The sequence below is a fragment of the Petaurus breviceps genome, unplaced genomic scaffold, assembly GCF_028583685.1.
Source record: "Petaurus breviceps papuanus isolate PSGF00001 unplaced genomic scaffold, PetGlider_PUasm1.0 90977, whole genome shotgun sequence".
Lineage (NCBI taxonomy): Eukaryota > Metazoa > Chordata > Mammalia > Diprotodontia > Petauridae > Petaurus > Petaurus breviceps.
The window spans coordinates 33,030,820-33,052,065 of NW_027187391.1; the positions used below are offsets into that span (position 1 = coordinate 33,030,820).

General features: G+C 39.6%; 1 protein-coding gene across 3 annotated transcripts in view; it reads right to left on the reverse strand.

Moving 5' to 3' along the window:
* The window catches only part of DCBLD1 (discoidin, CUB and LCCL domain containing 1), a 114,847-nt gene extending 95,054 nt beyond the window's left edge, over positions 1 to 19,793 (reverse strand). The window contains exon 1 of one of the 3 annotated variants that reach the window (XM_069076979.1): positions 19,338 to 19,793. In XM_069076979.1, coding sequence (XP_068933080.1) covers positions 19,338 to 19,500 — 163 coding nt within the window. In that variant the 5' untranslated portion in view covers positions 19,501 to 19,793. The remainder of the gene's footprint in view (positions 1 to 19,337) is intronic. The other 2 variants (XM_069076978.1, XM_069076980.1) reach the window with 2 other exon arrangements.
* Between the last annotated feature and the right edge of the window lie 1,453 nt (positions 19,794 to 21,246).

Consider the following 21,246-nt stretch of genomic DNA (forward strand, 5'->3'; position numbering starts at 1 on the left):
TTTGTTATGCTGAACATGGAAAGTTCATTTAAAAAAAAAAACTCCAGTGTAAGCTTTTATATTTATCCATTATCAAGTGAGATATTTGTAAAGTGTTTAGTACAGTGGAGGGCACAGAGTAGGTGCTTAATAAATGCATATTCCCTAATCTTCTCTTCTCTCATCCCTAATAAATGTGATTTTGACTTGGCCCAATATTCTAGGCTGTCAAGATCTTTTGTAACCCAAATCACTTTTAGTTTATAAGCTATCCTCCCAGTTTTCTGCCATAAGCAAATCCGACAAGCATGTCATCCATGCTCCCCCTCTCATACTTTTGGACTTACAAGCCTTTTAACTGATATTCACTCAGTCCATCTTTCTTAATTTGGTCTCTCTGGTCCTGATAACTGAGCTTAACTTCACAGTAAACTACTTAGATTTTGTTTTGCTAGCCACTCCCCTCCCCTCCCTTGTCTGCTCTACCATCTAACATCTAAGAACCTATAAACTTTCCTTCCTAGGTAACTCCCACTATTTGATTTCCTCAGGGCAGATCAGTCACTGGAGAAAATCAAGGCATGGTACTGATTTTAGGCCACTTAATTTTATGGTTCATAACACCAGGGAAGCCCTGGCTATGATTTGATAATGCTTCACTGATAATATTAAGGCTATTTGACTTGAACTCCCTCAATCCTCTATTTCTCAAACTTCTCAGTGGTTTTATCATCCTTCCTTCTAGTCACAGGAAGGATAGCCTTACTCAACACTGAGGTTAATCCCTCTATTACACCCTTGACCCCATTTCCTCCTGACTTCTGGAATAGATCTCTCCAACAATCATCTTTCCCCTCACTCATTTTTAATTTAATTCTTGTCTCTGTAGTGGTCACCCCTTTCCATCTGCTTAACCAATGGTTTCTGGTCTACCCATACCAAAAAAGCCTTTTCTTAACCCTTCTATCTCCCATCCAGTTACTATCCTTTTTCTCCTCCCATTCACTACTGAAAAAAAAAAAAGTGTCAAAATTAAAAAAAAAAACAATGCCTTTACTTCCTATTAACTCTTATCAATCTTTTGCAGTTGGAATTATACACCCAGCCATTTAACTGGAATGGGTTTTTATCAAAAGCTTACCATTGATCTCCTAATCTGTAAATCTAATGACCTCTTTTTAAGGTCTCATTCTCCTTGATTTTTCTGACATGTCAACTGTACCATCCTTCTGGATCAAACAATTATTCAAAAGAGCACATATTTATTAAGCACTTATTATATGCCACGTGCCAGAAATATAAAAGGCCCTGAAGGGGCTTACATTCTATTAGAAGAAACATGTATGTGTATAAATGTGTGTGTGTACAAAATACATAAAAGGCAAATCCAAGCAATGCAGGAATTTGGTGAGGGATGCAGTGGGAATTCAGAAAAACCTTCTGTAGGAGAAGTGACATTCAAGCTGTACTTCTAAGGAACCTAGAAATTTCTCCTTGGACTACACAGATACCAAATTTCTGTCTGTCTTCCTATTCTTTCCAAATATCCCTGTTCTTGCTCCTCAACCTCTTCTAAACCTCTAAATGTGGGTGTGTTTCCCCCATCTAAGGGTGTCATTGACCCTGTACATTCACTCTCTGAATTGGATCCTACAGTTTCAACTGCTCCTTCTAAGTAGAAGGCTCCCAAATCTGCTATCTCTGGTCATGACCCCTCTCCTAACTACAGATTTCTATATTTTCAACTGAATATCTTACTACCACTTCAAACTTAGCATGTCCAAAACTGGGTTCATTCCTTCCTATAAACCTGTTCCTCCTCCTGACTTCATTAGAACTTTTATTGATCACATCATTCATTTCTCCCATGTGTTTAATTTGGGGCTTACTTTTGACTCTTCTCTTTCACCTCTAAATCAAATAGACTATAAGATCTTGGCTCTATCTCTTCAAAATCTCTCACATCTGTTCCCTTCTCTCTCTCCCCAATTTCATTACCCTCACAGAGACCCTCATTGCCATTTACCTAGATGAGGAGTGGGGAACCTGGGCCCTTGAGGCCACATGTGGCCACAGGTTCCCCACCCCTGAACTAGACTATTACAATAGTCTCTTAGGAGGGCTTCCCAACTCCTCTATCCAACTTCTACAATACTGCCTAAATAATATCTTATGCATAGATCTGGTCCTCTTACTCCTTGGCTCCAAAATCTTCAGTATCTTCCTATTATCTACCAGGTAAAGTTCAAACTATTCAGGTAGCTGCAATCAAGACCCTCTCTTTACCTTATACTACCCTCTCTATGCATTCTATAATCCAGATAAACTGGGCTATTGTTTCTTCCATGCACTGTGCATATATGGGATCAAATCCGGGCTCTGATACTTAGCATCACACCCAGAAAAAAACTGGCTGTGTAACCTTGAGCAAGTTACCTAACCCCAATTGCTTTAAAAAAAAAAGAATAAGTAATAAAAATATTTATTTATCTGAAAAGCCCATAACTTTATGTGGAAACAAAAACTCAAAACAAAGAATGACAATTGTTTTGGATGTGCTGAGTTTGTGGTCTATCAATTGGGGAATGTTTGAGCAAATTAAGGTATAGGAATGTAATGAAAATGGGGAATATGAGAAATTCAAAGAAACAAGGTAACAAAATGATACCTAATACAGGGCTACAAGAAATTTTCCTGGTGAGAAATGAGGGGGTGGGGATACAAGTCCTGTCCATAGTGGGCCAGAAACCACCATTCCTACTCTTCACTAAAATACCACCAACATGTCCAAAACAATTTACTGTCTTTCTCCCCAAACTCACCTGTCTCCTGAACTTCACTATTATTGTTGAGGGCACCAAACTCCAAGTCTCCCAGTTTAATAACCTTGGCATCCTTTTTAACTCTTCACTCTTAGTCACCTCATATATATTCTCAGTTGCTAAATCTTGTTTCTACATCCATAACCTCTCTCTTTTATGGCCCCTTCTTTCCATTCACACATTCATCCTTCATCACCTCTCACCTAGATAATGGCAATAGTGAAGTCAATTTAACAACCTATGTGCCAGGTACAATAACTGGACTCCAAAGCTGATCTCTCCCTACTCCAATCCTCCTCAAAGCTACTTAAGCATTTTTCCTAAAAAGTAATGTCATCACCCTACTAATTAGCTATAGTGACTCACTATATTTCTTTGATCAAATATAAAGTTCTCCATTTGACATTTAAGACTTTTTTACAGACTGGCTCCTTTCAACCTTTCTTGCCTTCTCATAGGTACTCCCCATCCCCTCTGTGATCCAGCTACCATTGGCTTATTTGCTGTTCCTCTCACATGATACTCCATTCTCCAATCTTGATGCCTTTTTACAAATGCTCCCCCCACCTCATCTAGGAATGGTCTGTCTCCATTACTTGCCTTCTCTGGGTTTTTTTAAGACTCAATTCAGACGCCATCTTCTGCAGGAGGTCTTCCTGGCCTGCCCTCCCCAGTCACTTGAGATTTCCTGTTTAAGGTTCCCTTCTTTCTACTCATATGTATCTTGTATATAACTACTGGGATAGCTCCCCCATTAGTATGTAAGGCCCTTGAGGACAGGGACTATTTTTGTTCTTATACTGCTTTGTATCCAATAGCATTTGGCACAATATAAGAGTTTAATATTGATTGACTGGTGCTTCATCGACCACCACCAGCTTATACCATGCAATACAATCCTGCAAACCCAAAGAGAGCCACTATTGCCCTAACATTCATTTCCTGAAGACTGTTTTCTGCTCCCAAAACCTATGAAGGAGCACAGGTAGGTCACCCTAGGAGATGAGCCCTTCTCTTTGTCAGATAACTGCAAGAATTTAGTCTATCTTAGGTCTAGTCATTGCCTTTCCCCTCCATAGGACTATCTTCTAAACCCCAGCGTCTGTCCCTCCCCCAGGTGAAAAAAATTTCTATTTAAGGATCTATGTAGGAGGATGTATATGAGCTAATACAGAATAAGGAAGGCAGAACCAAGAGAAAAAGATACAGGTCTACAAATGTAAATGAAAATAGAACCGAAAACACAACTTGATTTATATTAAATGCATTGACCAATACTGATTCTAAAGGATATGCAAAACTTTTCCAAGGAGAGAATATATATACATGTCCAGTGCAGATAGATGGAGTAGGAAAAGGGAAAAAAGATTATAGATTATGGAAGTGAAATGTGGTTGTACTTAAAAAGATGTTGCTGTGTTGAACAATTTTGCACAATTTTTTTTCCTACTACAATGAATTGTTAAGGAAAGAAAGGGAAGGGGAAGTCAGTCAACAAACATTTATTCAGTATTTACTATGTGCCAAGCACTGTTTAAAAGGTAAAAATCACAATCTCTGCCCTTTAGAAGTTCATATTCTTTTTTTTTTTTTTTTTGCTTTTTGGAGGGCAATTGGGGTTAAGTAACTTGCCCAAGGTTACATGGCTAGTTTTGGTTTTTTTTTTCTGTGTGTGTGGGTGTTAAGTGTCTGAGGCCATAAATGACCTCAGGTCCTCCTGACTCCGGGGCCAGCGCTTTACTCACTGCGCCACCTAGCGGCCTGCGTTCATATTCTAAAGCGGGAGAGAATATGCAAATAAATATACATGAACAAAGTAGATGAAAGATTACTCAGAGATAAGGCATCAGCAGTAGGGGAGACTGGGAAAGGCCTCTTGAAAGAAGGTAAGATTTGAGCTGAGACTTGAAGGATGCCAGTGGGCAAAAGTGAGGAGGGGGAGCAATTCAGACATTGGGGAAAACCACTGAAAAGGTCTGGAGCTGGAACATGGAGCAATGGAGTATGAGGAATGACAAGAAGATAGGTGTTGTTTGATCATAAAAGTACATGTAGGAGAGTAAAGTGTAAGAAGGCTAGAAATATAGGAAGGGGTAAGGTTGTGAAGGGCTTTAAATGCCCACAAGAGCATTTTATATTTTATCTTGGAGTAGTAGGAAGTCACTGGAGTTTACTGAGTGGCAGGGATGCCACAGACCAACCTGTGCTTTAGGAGAATCACTTTGGCAGCTAAGGGGACAAGGAAACAGAATGGAGAGAAACTTAAGGTAGAGAGACCAGCAAGAACGCCATTTATTGTAAGAGCTGATGTAGGAGGTGATGATAGTCTATACCAGGGTGGTGGCTTTGTGAGTGGAGAGAAAGGGATGCATAGGAGAGATGTTATAAAAGTGGAGATGACTCAGTAACAGGGAGTTTATGGGGAGGGTGAAACAGGAGTTGAGGAGGACATCGAGGAGAGTGATAGCTGGCACAAAGGGGCTTAAGAAATTGCCTGTTGATTTGACTATGGCCATTCTCCAGGTGAGAGGTGAAGAAGGTCTGAAGGAGGGGTGAATGCGTACATGAAAAGAAGAGGAAATAAAAGAGAGAGGTTATGGATGAAGAAACAATATTTGGAAATTGAGAATATATATGAAGTGACCGAGAGCGAGGAGTTAAGAAGTATGCCAAGGTTATTAAACCTGGAGACTTGGGAGTATGGTGATGCCCACAACAACAAAATGGGGGTTCAGAAGAAGGAAGTATTTGAAGGGAAAGATATGAGTTCAGTTTTTGACATGGTAATTTGGGGGTATTCCTGAGCCATGGAGTTTGAGATGACCAAAAGGTAGCTTATGATAGGAGATTGGCATTCAGGATAAACCATTAAGGCTGCACAGAAGTGCTAACTGAACCCATGGGAGCTAATGAGATACCAAATAAGATAGTATAGAAAGGAAAGAGAAGGTGGCTCAAGTCAGAGCTTTGGGAAACACTCATGGTTAGAAGACAAGATCTGGACGAACAGGAGATTGAGAAGGTGACTGCCAGATAGATAGGACCACCAGGAGAGAGCAGTCATAAAGACCTAGAGAGGAGAGAGCATCCAGGAGAAGAGTGTGTCAAAGGCTACAGTGAGATCAAGAAGGATTAAGATTGAGAAAAGCACCTTGTATTTGGCAATAAAGAGATCACCAGTGACTTTGGAGATAGCATTTTCAGGGGTGAAGTAGATAAGTGAGTGATATGAAAGGAAGAAGAAGCTCTTCAGGAATGGCCTCAACCTTTTCAGAGAATTATAATTAATTAGTACAAATTTATTATTTATCTATATAAGGATATACATATTTACTAAATAATTAATTCAGAGAATTATGAAATGGGAGGAACAGATGCCCTGGGAGAAGGTTTGAATCAGGGGGCAAATCCAAAGGGAGGTAAAAAAGGATTGCCTTGCTGCGGTTAAAGCCCAGTTAGGACTACATAATAATATAAATCTGTAATGGACACAGTATGAGTTTATGGCAATTAGGCTGCACAGTGGATAGGACACTGGACCTGAAGTCAGGAAGACCTGATTTCCAATCTAGCCTTAGTCATCTACTAGCTGTATGACCTTGAGCAAGTCATATAATCTCTGCCTTCCTAAGCTTCTTCATTTGTAAAATGGGGATAATAATAGCATCTACTTCCTAGGGTTATGGGAAGATAAAATGAGATACTTAATATTTGTAAAATGCTTTGCAAACTTCAAAGCACTATCTAAATGCTACTAATCATTATGACCATTTCTATTATTATTCTTCAGTTCCACTGAGTGGCATGTGATTAGAAACAGCAGCATGATTGATGATAGGACAAAAGGGAAAGAAATGCAAGAGCAGAGGGCAGCTTCAAGCTGAATTGATTCACAAAGATATTGAGACAGGGAGAGTAGGAGAGTGTAGTCAGTTCAGGGGTGATAGCCTGGAAAAGACCTGAGGGGTCTAGGTACTGGAGGTCAGAATGACAAAGGACAAGGTTACAGGCTATAAGGCAAAGGGAAAGATAGAATGATTAACAGTCATGATTAGATAAAGGAAACTCAGAGTTTATAAGTTAAAAAATGGAATATGTGTGAGTGATGGCAAGGTAATGTATGTAGTTGAGATGGAGAGAAGTAGGTCATGGGAAATGAGAAGAATGAGGAACTGTGAAATTCAGATATTTGAAGTGGTAACAATATGTATGTTGGAGTCTCCTGATATGAGGGAAGGAGTTGGAGATGTAAGAAAGACTTTGAGCCACACACTGAACTCATAGAAGAAAAAAGGAGCCTACAGAGAGATTACAACCCCCAGAATCTGGATTGGGTGACATATATGAATAGTGTAAAAATTAAAGGAGAAGTGGTTGCTGAGGTGATAGTGGTAAAGAGAGAAACTAGAAGCAGCAATGGAATAAGAAGGTACAATAGCTAGCATTTATAGAGAGTTTTACGGTTTGCAAAGCACTTTACATTTCTGATCCTTACAACAATGCCGCAAGGTAGGTGTGATTATTATCCTCATTTTACAAATGAGGAAACTGAGGCACAGAAAGGAATATTCTCATTCTCTCAGCACCACCAACAGGTGAGTCAGGGTAATATGAATAAAAATGTAACCAGTACTGGAATGGTGGCCAGGGATTTAGCGTCACTAGGCAGGAGCCAGGTCTCAGTGAGTACAAGTAAGAATAGAAAAAAGTTGAAGGTGAAAACAAATTTGTTAATTATGGAACAGACATTCCAGAGGGCAGAGTAGAATGGATGGGTAGATCTAGAAGGAAGAAGTATATCAGAAAATGATTGTGATATTTTAAATAAGTACATCAATAAAACTTTTTAAAGGAAAAGAAATTCAGTCTTTTATAACTAGTAACAATACTTAGAAAACAACCATGTTCATATTTGAGTTTCTGGTAACAGAAACTCTCATCTACTTAGCACTCAACATTTTTCAAAGTACTTTCATAACAAACACCAAAATATTATCATTGTCATTTTATGGAAACTGAGGCTCTGAGAGGATCATTTGTAAATGGTGATGCCAGAACTCAAGCCCAGGTCTTCTGACTCCAAATTAACTGTACCATACTCCTATGATAGCAAAAGGACTCAAAAACTATAAAATGAAAAGGCCATGCTCCCTCTACTTGATCCCATATTTCCTTTCTATAGATAAAAATAACTGTGTACATGTCACTTGGTTGGTTGCTGTCCTTCATTTTCAAAGAGGACCAAAAATGACATCACTATGCTAAAGTAAGTCAAGTTTCAATGTGTCTGACTATGGCTGATCAGACCGATACAAGCATGGAATGCTCTACCACAGGTTGGACACAAATATTCTGTGTGAACATTTGGGGTGAATACTCTAAATTTGTGCATCCTGTGTTTCCTTTGAGCTGTTTCAATTCTGCTTTGCTCAAAGAGCACAGCACCTTCTCTGATGTGGGCATGCCATGCTCAGTGCTCCTGTGCCAGTGTCTCCCATGTCACACAATCAATTCCAAAATTCTTGAGAGTGTCCTTGTATTCTTCTGACCACCATGTGAATGCTTGCCCTGTGTGAGTTTGCCATTAAATAGTCTTTTTGGCAAGTATACATTTTGCATTCAAACAACGTGACCAGCCCATTGGAATTGCGCTCTCTGAAGTAGAGTTTGAATGCTTGGCAGTTTAGTTTGAGTAAGGACCTCACACCCACTGAGTGATCTTCAGAATCTTCCCAAGACAATTCAAATGGAAGCGATTCAGTTTCCTGGCATGGCGCTGGTAGACTGTCCACGTCTCATAGGCATACAATAATGAGGTCAGCACAACAGCTCTGTGGACTTTCAGTTTGGTAGTCAATCTAATACCTCTTCTCTTCCATACTTTCATTTGGAGCCTGCCAAACACTGAGTTAGCTTTGGCAATGTGTGTGTCAACTTCATTATCAATGTGTACATCCCTGGTAAGTATACTATCAAAGTAAGGGAACTTATCCACAGCATTCAAAACTTCTCCATTTGTTTTAACTGATGGCTCCACATATGGATAGTGTAGTGGTGGCTGATGGAGCACCTGTGTTTTCTTGGAGTTAATTGTTAGGCCAAAATTAGCACAAGCAAAAGAGAATCGATCCATATTTTGTTTCATCTCAGATTCAGAGGATGCATTGAGGGCACAATCATCTACAAACATAAAATCATGCACCAACACTCCCTCCACTTTGGTCTTGGCTTGTAGCCTTTTCAAATTGAAGAATTAACCATAATTGAGGTAGCTGACCTTGATGCTGTGTTCATCCTCATTGAAAGCATTTGATGACATGGCTGAAAACATGCTAAAAAAGTATGGGAGAAAGTTCACAGCCTTGTTTGACTCCATTGGTGCCTAGAAAGGTATGAGAGCATCTTCCATTATCCAAAACCCAGGCAAGCATGCTATCATGAAACTGACATACAATGCTGGTGAACTTCTCCAGCAACCAAATTTTGGACATAATTTTCCATAAGCCCTCATGACTAACAGTATCAAAGGCCTTGGTCAGATTTACAAACATTGTGTACAGACATCTGTTCTTCTCCTGGCTTTTCTCCTGGAGTTGCCAGGCAGCAAACACCGTATCGACTATTTCTTGGCCCTTTCTGAAGCCACACTGGCTCTCAGGTAGATGACCATCTTCCAGGTGAAGAATCAGCCTATTAAGGAGGACTCTGGCAGTAATCTTGCCAGCAATGACTAAGACTGGGATTATTATCCCTCTAAATTCAGAGGTAGCAAATTGAAACTTACTAGACTTTATTTTTTTATTATAGGTATAATTATCTCAAGGTATAACATAAATAATTTTTCTAAAACAATACCAAAAGTACACTAAAGAGCCTCGTTAAAAGGAACCCTATTTTATAGGTATAGACTTTTACACCCAGGTTCCTTTGCTGTTGTTTTTAGCAGAGAAACACCTATATTTGCAATCTGAAGGTATATTGCTTTATCAAACTGAAGAAAATATCTGAGAAGAGTGTAGCAGGTATTAGAGGTTGTAGAAAAATGAGATAAGAGTAGAATTTGCAATATCTAGACAAGTTGGTCAATTCCAAAACCATGCTGGGTTAACTTGACTCCTAAAAGACAGATGAGCAGGGAATATGTGATCATGCAATCGTAGGAGAAAAAGAGAAAAGCAATCAGTGTTTACTAAGCAGAAAATAGAAAGCTTTGGTGAGTAAAAAAATGACATCTTGTCATGCATCTAATGAGGCAAAAATGCTAGTGAGTTAGGAAACCAAAAATTAAAGGCTATCAACCTAAATACTTGTTTTCAGGGAGAAAGGGAAGTAAGAACATACTCTTCCCAAAGGACAAGTACTGCTTTCAGTTGTCTATCACAACACAAAAAAAGCAAGTTGTTACTTATCAACTATTATTTTAAAGGAAAATATTAAAATTTTATCTGTTGCAAATAAGCTGTATTAATGACAACAAAAAAGAATCATTACAAGTTATGAAGAACTACAGCAATTTATTAAACCTCAAAGGAGTTTCCAAAATGATAGAGTGGATTTGAAGCCGGAACATCCGAGAATGACTCAAGCAAGAGATTTCACTTTTGTGTCTCAGTTTCCTCATTTGGAGGATGAAAAGGTAAGATGACCTAAAGTCCCTTCTATCTTTAGATCCTGTGATATAAGTAAGTTCTCTATTCTTCTCCAGCTTGTTTTCCATTAAACACTAGCATTCATTTAGAAGGGCAGAATGACTAGCAATATAAGACTGATGTTCTTGGCAATCCAAAATTCTGAGTCAATAAATAGGGAACTGACCACAGCTGTATCCTCTCCCCTCCTCATATAAACATCGAACACACTCACATTACCTCCCTTTCTCCCCCAACTAAAAGTCAAGAAAGTTTCCAAGGATTTCTAGGCTATTCTGAGTTAGCAGTGACTGAAGAAGCAAGGATATTTTTCTCATCTTCTCCTTTGTGGTATGGAGACATATGGGTTCCTCTTTTCCAGAGAAAAGTTTTTGGGGGGACTAAGCAAAGTAGGTGTTCTCTAGAGAAAAAGAGCCAATTTTAGTCATTATGATTCTAGAAACAAGACAACTGTCCCCCAATCAAAAAAATAAAGAATGTGGTGCTAGAAAAAAAAAAAGAGTCAAATGTTCCAAGGGCATCAGGGTTTATTTATTCTTCCTTTAGGGCTGAAATCTACTACAGAAATCTAATATAGATTCTTTTTTGTGGGGAAGAAAGGAGAGCTCTGAGTTAAAACAACTAAACAACTTTAAAATAATGTGACTGGGGCAGCTGGGTGGCACAGTGAATAGAGCACAGGCCCTGGAGTCAGGAGGACCTGAGTTCAAATTTGACCTCAGACACTTAACACCTACTAGCCCTGTGATCTTGGGCAAGTCACTTAATACCAATTGCCCTGCCTTCCCCCTTCCAGAAAAAAAAAAAGCAAAAAAAAAAAAAATAATGTAACTAAAACACTGTATAGTCCCTGCTCTGGTTTTCTCTGTGTGTACTAGTAGATTTAAGTTAACTAGCCTTTATAAAATATTCACTTGGCTTGTTATTTGTTAATAAATAAATAATAGTTCAATCTATTTGCAAAAAAAAAATATATTGTGCTACCAAAAAATAAAGGCAACTTAATGTAGTGGTTAAACACTAATGAAGAATCAGATGTCCTGTGTTTAAAATGCACTTGACAGATACTCCCTGTGTAATCCCAAATAAATCACTTAACTTCTATGACCTGAGGCAACTCTCTAAAATAGGGATTCTTAAACCTTTTTTATGTCATGGACCCTGTGGCAGTCTGACAAAGCCTACTGAGACCTCCTCAAAAAATGTTTTCTTAAATGCATAAAATAAAATACAGTACAAAGGATGACAAAGAAAGCCAATTATCCTGAAATACATCTGTCTATCTTTTTTTTTTTTTAAGTTCAAGGACCCCAGCTTAAGAACCTCTGCTCTAAGACTATAAATTGCAGACCTTTGTTGGTTAAATTAGCAGTTCTCAAATTGTGGATCCCCCAGGATATCCCAAGGCCCATTCAGAAGATTAGTTAGACCGCTCTTTCAGTAAGTCAGGTTTAAAAATGATAAGGGTCTGGGCCAGCTGTGACAGCAGAAAAAATGCTGGCTATGAAGCCAGCAGATATATTTTATATCACAGACTTAGAGCTTATGAAACCTTGGGCATATCCCAACACCCATATGCCTCAGGCCGTTCCTTAGGATTTGGTATGCACCAGGTACAGTAGAGGGAGTTCCCACACTAATGAAATAAATCTTAGATCTTTTGTGTACCATCCTTCTAAGTCACAAAAGTTTACAACCCTGGGCCAGGCTTCAGTTGCCTTCCTTCTGCTCACAAACCCTCTCTCCCAATCCAAGTCCTATCATCTCTTACCTGGACTTCTATAATAGCCTACTATAATAGCCTTGTCTCTCGTCTTTCCCCTCTCTAATTCAGCCTTGGCACAGCTGACAAATTGATCTTTCTAAAATACAGTTCTGACCATGTTACCCTCCTCCATTAAATAGTCTCTAATACCTCTAGGATAAAATACAAAATCTCCTCAGCTTATGTGAGTGGAGATTTGAGAGATGTTGGAAGACTGAGAAAAGATTTGAGAGATGTTATAGAGGTTGAATAGCCAAAATTTGGCAACTGGTTGGATATAGGGGTTGAAGGAACAAGTAAAGTCAAGATTGGGTACAGCAACTTTGTATTCTGTATCTACCTCTACTCCCATCCCCTTTACCACATCAATAAACACTCATGCATTTATGAAGTCCCTACTGTCCACAAAATATACTAGGTCCTGGGGATGACAAAGATAAAAAGCAAAAGTGTCCATGTCCTCAAGAAGCTTACAATTTAATAGAGGTAAATACCATTTACACAAGTAAATGTGACATAAGATAGAATGTGATAAGGACAAAGGAGAGATCATAAAAAGAAACATCAAAAAACTTGAGGATGGAGGGATGACTTTGGGTGAACCACTTTGAGTGATAGTGAAGGGATAGGATTGAACTAGGGAAATCTTGGTGAAGGAGGTGATAGCTGAGGAAGACACTAAAGGAAAAGAGAAAGAGGGTTAAAAATTGCTTTGGAGGGGAAGGCAGGTTTATAAGCAATTTGTGGTCTGTCTGTGGAGACTGTCTGGGGAGAAAAGCCCAACTCATTTGAAAAATAAGTGAGAGAGTTCAGAAGCAAAACCTGGAGATAAAATCCTTCCTTATTACTGAGTTTCCAAGTGATTCCTGGCAGCCTTTCTTATAAGTCATTAAATTATCTTGAAATATGCATTTACCACAGGATTCTGTAAACAACAAAAACCTGGAATTTCTGCTAATGTTTATTACAGACTTCAAAACAGCACACAAACCAAAGGATGAAGGAGAAAGGAAACAAACCCATATTGTTAATAAAGCACTGATCTAGAACACTTTAAGACATGACAAAATAACATGCTATACACAGCAAATGGATGAAGAGGAGGAGGAAGAGAGTAGTTGACACTGGCTTGTAGCTGGAAAAGTGTTTTCTATTTATATTACCTCATCTGATCCCCACAACAACCATGTGATGTATGTACTATTATTATCCCCATTTTACAGATAAGGGAACTGAGGCTTTGAGTAGTTAAATGCCTTGCCCAGCATGACTAATAAGTGAGGGGGGATTCAAACCCAGGTTCTCCTAAGGATTCTGGAAATCCTCCAATAAAATAATTTCATCAATTTAAATAGCACTTGCCCAAGCTCAAATCCCTTGTCTTCTCAACTAAAACTATCAGGGACAACTGATTCAAAAGAGCCTTCTTGGTACTGCCCCCCAAAATTTCTCAGAGCTTCCCACAATCTTTTGTTCAAATAAGATTGATGTAGTCCTATAACATATGGCAATAATCATATTTTCAATATGTGGTTTCAAATCTAAATCATATATTATTTTTCTCTACCCCATTTTCTCAAACTACAAGACAGTATTCTTTCAAAATATTGAGGTTCATCCTCCTCCTTCTCCTCTTTTTCTTATACCAAAAGGATCCCTTTTGCAGGATTGACTCTGGACTCACTCACTGTACTAGAGCCCCAAAAGTTGGCTATTATTTCTACATAAGGAACTGTAGTCACAAATAACCATATGATTTTTTCATTTACCAGCAACAATCCCCCACCCCCAAACAAACAACTATTTTTAACCACAACTAAGGCCTGAACATCTGGAAGATTACATCAACATGACTTTTCAACTTCAAAAAGACAAATTGCTCCCACAGACTAAAATTCTTTAAAGAGGGAGGGGGAAGAAGAGGATGGAAATCCATGTTGTTCCTTCCTCTCCACTTAAATTCCCTAAATCTGCTTGGCCAGAAATAAATTTTGTCTTTTAAAAAACAAAATTTTCAGACTTTCCTAAAAACCAAAAGGCTTTTTAGAAGTTGTCTTATATACACCATTTCTTTACTTTGCCTTGTAAACACTTCATATGTATCTTGATGCCTAAAATAAAGAACAATGGCTTCAAGGCTACAGAGCAGAGTGCAAAGAGAGCTGAACTTGGAGTCATGCAAACTAAGTTCAAATCCCAGTTTGCTCTTTACTCTCTGTGTGACTTTGGGCAAGTCACTAAACCTGTCGGAGCCTCAGTTGCCTCCTGTGTTAAATTGGGAGGTGGGGGCATGTTAGCCTTAAAGACCGAAACTTTAGATGTATGATCCTAAGGAAAAAATGTTCTATTGTTCTCTACTCCTTTTATATTCCACTCTCCGGTGTTTATTGAGTAAGTGAAAGATCTAATAAATGGCGAAAGGAATTAAGTTTTTTTAATGCACATGGTGACTGATATCCCTATAACCAGTTATAGAACACACATAACAACAGATTCCACATTATATGGCTAATTCTTCATAAACTCAGAAATGTCTGCATAAACAAATTATTTTGTCTCCAAATAAATGAAACCCTCTGAACATGTCATAAATAGTTTAACTTCTCTCCAAATCGCTTAAAAGTAAATGACAACTCATTTATTTAAGGTTGTGGCTTTTCCTTTTCATCCCCCAAGTCTGTTTCTAACACTCTGAGGTTAACAGGTTATCAAGTGTCTAAAACAGTGATAAAAAAAAATCCTGTTTTGATATGATCAAAGTTAAAATCTTGGTTTTTACAAATATCCTTTGAACCATTTTTAGTTGTTTTAGTGTAACCTATTTCCTTCCTGAAATATTTAGTGTAAATATTAAGTGTTTACAAATGGAACAAATTATCTACACCAGTGGCCCAGGTGACATCATGCCCACAGTTTTACTGGCATGCATTTTTCTGTCCACAGGGCTTCCGTTCAAAAGACATATAGAAAGCAAATATCTTTCTTGACCTGTGGATACTCAAAATAATGCTCTATAAAGTCTGCTATCAAGGCAATAAGGTTGGGACTAAATCATATCTATAGCAGGAGAGTCAAAAGAAAGGAGTAGTCTGCATTATGAAACTAAATTTTATTCTCTAAGTGATAAAAATTATGTTGGAACAGCTTGCGCCAATACTTGCTTTCACTTAAGCAGATATGAGGGACCAACACTGCAATGTGGTGTTGCCAAACTGCAATCCATGCATGACTTAAAATAATCCCACTTATCAGCCTTATGAGTATGTACACTAAATCCTATTATAACATTGCTCATTGTTACACAGCTTTGGATACACGACAGATCAAATTATGTCCCCGAAATATGTCAACTATGTACAATAAAGGCCTATTTCTGTATCCCTAAACCAGCTTTAAAAAGAAGTTTTGCAGTTCCAAAAAATGGTCCTTACACTCATGTATTTTTTAATTATACTCTTACTCTTAGAAGAATAGAGCAAAGATAATGAAATAAACATTTTTGTTTTTTCTCATGCAGAACAAACTGTTATTCATCCAAGACAGCTAGATGAGTGACTCTTTTCAAGGTCTCTGCTGCTGATCTCCTAAAAATGGAACACTAAGACATAACAAAAACAACTAGATCCACCACCTAACTTCCTAAACAAGTAACACATTTCTAGGACTCGAAACTGGATCATTTGAGTTAGGTCTTTGAGAAGAAAACACTAAAATATTTCACTCTATCAATTAAGGAAACTGTAAATGTAGATACTATTCATCATAAAATTTTCTATCCTCCTCCCCCAAACCTTATTTGTTCAATTTTGCAATAAAATTCAACTCAGATGAACTAGGATTATTGAAAAGCTGTCTGGAAGAGTAGGGGAAAAAACCCAAAATGCTGGACTAGGTATCAAAAGACCTGCATTTAACTCCTAACTCCTATTTCTACTAGCTGATAGTTAATAAATAGAATTTCTCTGAGCCTCAGTTTTCTCATCTGTAAAACTGGTATAATACTAATGACCTTCTAGACTTGTGGGAAACAGCTTTAAAATTCTTAAGACACCAGATTTGCCATTTACTATGTGTATGACCTTGGATAAGTCACAATCTCTCTGGGTCTCAGTTTCCTCATCTGGAAAAAGAGGGGGGTGGACTAAAAGACCTCTAAGTTCTCTTCCAACTCTAAATCTATGACTTTATAAATGTGAGCTGTTAACTCTAGTGATTATTACTATTGTAATTGTAATCTCCTCATTCAAGCTCTAAAAGCTAAGACCTGATTTTATTGCCTTCATCTGTTATTAGGACCCTTGACACTCTCAACTTGTATAATACTTTAAAGCAATGGAAATAGTAGCCATAAGAAATGTATCACATTCCATCAGTTATCTGTAATGACATGTTCAATTTAAAGCCAAATTATAAGTGTTTACATAGTCACACTGCTAACTTCCTCCCAGAAAGCTGTAGTTCAAAAAATGTCTAGTTAATGGACTGGGTGGACAGGATCTACATTAATTTAGAAGCATGGGTAAGAGCCTTAAACACATCAGCATAGTAAATGTTGTAAACTTTGGTTCACTCATCTCTTGTATTTAAAAAAGGGCCCTTAATTTGCTTTCATAACTTGGAAAGAAAAAATTGTTTAAATCAACTGTTATTTGAATACCAACTATATGTATATTATGGTACACACAGTTCCAACATTTAAAAAGTTAATTTAGTATTCTGGGGGAGGAGGGGACAGGAACTGTGATTTCACTGATGTAGGGAATTCCTGAAGAGGAAAACTCTCAGGCCAAAATATATCAATCAGTCCACAAGCACTTACCAAGCACTTCCTTTGGGTCAGTCATTGTGATAAACTATGGGTTTACAAAGAAAGATAAAATCCCTGTCCTTGGGAAGCTTCTATTCTACTGGGAGCATCAACATGTAACATACAAGTTATATAAAAAGTAAATGAAGGTGGACATCTAAATGGGGAATAAATGCATTAACAGGTGGTAAGGGATGGGATTAGAAAGGTCTCCTGCAGAAGGTAGGATCTGGACTAAGTAAGCATTGAAGGAAGAAGCCAGGGAAACTAAGAGGGCTGGGTAAGAAGAGCACTCCAGACATGGGGGATGGTCAGTACAAAGGCACAGAGATGGGAGGTGGAGTATTATGTTAGAGGATCAGCAAATAGGTCAGTGTGGTTGAATTTTAAAGCACACAGAGGACAGTAATTTGAAAGAAGACGGGAAAGGAAGGAGGTGGTCAAGTTATTAACAGTTTTAAATGCCAAAGAACATTATATTTGATACCAGAGATGAGAGTGAGCTATTGAAACATCCTAGGAAGGTAAAGGGGCTGAGAGGAAAAGGGAAGAGTGACATGGTCAGACCTACACTTCAGAAAAATCACCTTACTGAAAAATCACAGGGCATCATCTAATGTCCCATGATACATGACCTTAGAGAGCTGCTGGAGTACTTGGAAAGTAGGTGACTTGGCATTCAGCCTGAATGTTGCCAAAAGTCAGACTTGAACCTAGCTCTTCCTGACTTAATCCACTTCTCAGTCCACTGAGCCATGATGCCTTTCAAGTTAACATATTCATTTTCACAATGAATTGCTAATAATTCTTAATTAGTACCACGAATTAATGCTTATAATCTTGCCAACAACTGTCACACGGCACTGTGAAAACTGCCATATTTCGGTTTATTTTTAGTTTTCTTTCTGTTTCATATAAGATGGTCCAGAAGGGCTCACTGATCAGGTTCTTTTAGAGTCACTACTCTTAGATAATAGCAATGTTATTTGTCTGGTGGAGGATGAGGAAGAATCAAAGGAAACTGAGGCAAAAAATGACAGTTTGGGCATAAAAAGCATCCCCTGGGGTCAGATTGTCACAGTGTAGTCTTTCCCTTCTTTCTTTCATTCAGATTAGACAGCTAATTAAGAAAGATTAACAAATCATAGTTACACATGTCTCATAGGATTGCTTACTACTTTAATCTGGTTGATTCTCATCCTCAAGGATAAACTAGGTAAGGATTAACTAGGTCAAACCATGCATGGCACCCAGATCAGTCAAAAAGAACAGGCTAAGAGAGGGGAGTGGATTGCCCACAAATACTAAAGCTAAAGCAAGTCAACGTGATTCATAAAACTACAGGGGTAGGGAGAAACAATGGTATTCATTACTCTAACTGAGAGATTCTTAACCTGATTTTATCAATGGGCTCTTTGGCAGTTTGGTGGAAAAAAAATAAACATTCAGTCAATAAACATTTAAGCCCCTACTATGTGCCAGGCACTATGCTAAGCACAGCGAAACCTATGGACAACTTCTCTAAATTTTTCTAAAGAACTGAAGGAAATGCTGAATTTCAGTTAGAGTTTAGTGAAAATAACCACATAATTTTTCCCCGGACCCTCTAAAATCTGTCTTATGAACCCTGTAGAGTAAGGAGCGGGAATGGGGTCCATGGACCTAAGGTTAAGAACCCCTGCTCTAATTTATCAAAAAGAGGCACAGTCTGCCCACTACCACTTTTACGTTTCTTTCCCCCAAGGAATGCCAGCACTTTAAAGGCTTTTAATTAACGTGTGACTATGAGTGCCAGACATTTAAAATCATTTGATACCTGCTCCATGGGGGCCTTTTACTATCCATATCTCCTATTCTGTATCACACACACACACACACACACAGAGTCCCTGCGCCCAAGTGCTTGGGGCTGTGACATTTCTCAGGCGGCCGGCAGCGACGAGCTAGTTCGTAGGCACACTGACCACAAACACACGGGCAGATTCCTTTGGGTTTTACTCTTTGGGATTGCTCATTTGAGGGGCTGGCTGAGAGCGATGAGAAGCACTCATCCCACGGGAGCTCGTTGGTAAAGCCGCACCGGTGTCTGGGACCCAGGATTAAGGTCTGAGGTTTGCACGCGGGCTGCTTGGCACAGGATTTGAAGAGGTGGCGGCGGCTGATCCAACTTCCTTCCTCCCTCCATCCCTTCAATCCCCTTAGGGCCCTCAGCCTCAGGAGTATCTCGGGCTCTGACTGGCGACAGAGGCCAGCACTGGGCTAAACTCGCCGAGAAAAGTTGGGGTTTGCCCTGGGCAGGCGGCCTCTCCACTCACCTAGTTTCTCCGCGCGCCCTGCCATCGGCGCCGAGACCCCGAACAGCAGCAGCAGCAGCAGCAGCAAAAGCAGAGACCTCAGCGTGGGCAGCAGCAGAGGGGCTAGCAGTGCGGGACGCGCTGGGCTCCGAGGCGCGAGGTCAAGGCTGACCCCCCAGATCATGGCTCCGCCGGAGGAGGACGCCAACTTTCGAGGCACTCCCCCTTGGCCGGGCAGCCCGCACTTTCCTCGCGGCCGGCAGCTTCAGTTGGCAGCGCTGGCCGCCAGCTGAGCCTCCTTTGCCCTCCCCCCTTTTCTTTGGGCGGGAGTTCGGGGAGGGTCGGCCAGCTCGAGCAGGACAGCCTGAGACGGATTCCGCGCCACCACAGTCGTTTATCCCCTCCAGAGCAAACTCCCTCTAGAGGGCCGGCAGCCTCGTCTCTCTTCTCTAGCTTCTCATTGCCCCAAAGGAGGTGGGGGGCGGGCAAACCCCGACGTTCCCATTGGAGCCTCCCTGCTGCCCAGCCCGCGCCAGGGGTGCCTCCCTTCCCTGGCCACGCCTTCTTCAGGGCAGGACCATAAAAAGGAGGAAGTCGCTCTCCTAGGTCCGGGGAGGATGGAGTCTGTCAGTCTGTTTCTTCCTACCCTTCTCTTCCTTTTTTCCTCCTTTCTTTCCTTTTTTCTTTCTCTCTGTTCTTCGTTCTTTTTCTCCCCGTTTATATGCTCCCCCTTTACTTTGCATGCTTCTTTCTTCTCTTTTCGCTTTTCTTCATGTTTCTCTGTTGCCCCTTCCCCATTTTTCCTGCCCTTTTCCAGAAATAGTATAACACAGTTGAGAGATCCGTGAACCTGGAAATGAAGCATCTGTGTTCAAATATGGGCACTAACGTATTTAACTGCTTGTGTGACCTTGGTTGAGTTCCATAATCCCTCTGAGTCTCAGTTTCCTCATCTGTAAAATGAGGGGGTTGGACAAAATGATTTTAAAGTCTCTTTCATCTCCAAATATATGATCTTCACCACTCTTTTCCTCTTCTCCCTCTCTTTCCTCCATCATTCCACCCTTTCTTAACACTTTCCCCCTTCATCTTCTATTTTCCTTGTGCTGTCTCTCAGAAGCGCAATATTATGAAATAGACAACAACCTATTGTTGCCTATAAGACTATGGCCAAAAGACCCCAGGAGGAAACAGCTGCTTTTGTTTCTGGGGCGTGTTCAAGTAGCGGTGTTTCAGAGGCTGTGCACAGCACCCTCCCAGAGACGTGGTTCTGCAGCGTCATATTCCCAGTTTAGTCCTCTGAGCCCCCCCATTGGAGCCACGTATGCCAGAATACTTAATGTTTTGAAAGGATGATAATTAGAACCAACTAAAGTTCTTCTTCCTCTATGAAGCTTTACTTGGCTACTGCGGCTCCCAACTGATAACCTTTTCTGAGCGACTAATGTACTTATAGTCTGTACCACACAGCTTAGTACTTAATTATATGTTGCCTTGTTTGAATTTTTAAATTATTGCATGTGTTTTAGTGTTGTCTCTACAATTAGACTTTAGGCTTATGTATGGGGACAATAGAATCACAATAGGCATTTTTAAATGTTTACTTTATGTAACATTTTTGTAGAATCTTAGAACTAGACCTTAGACCATAAACCTCTCTTTTAGCTTTGATACCGTGAAGTCTTACTCTACTCGAATTTTCCTTCCTCTGATATCATCGATCCTAGATGAGTCTCTAGGCTTTTGACTTCTCTCTAACCCTTGTTCTACCATCTCCACCTCTTTATGATACCTTTTGAGGTTTTCTTGGCAAAAATACTGGAATGATTTGCCATTTCTTTCTCCAGATCATTTTACAGATGAGGAACTGAAGCAAACAGGGTTAAACGACTTGTCCAGAGTCACACAGCTACTAAGTGTTTGAGGCCAG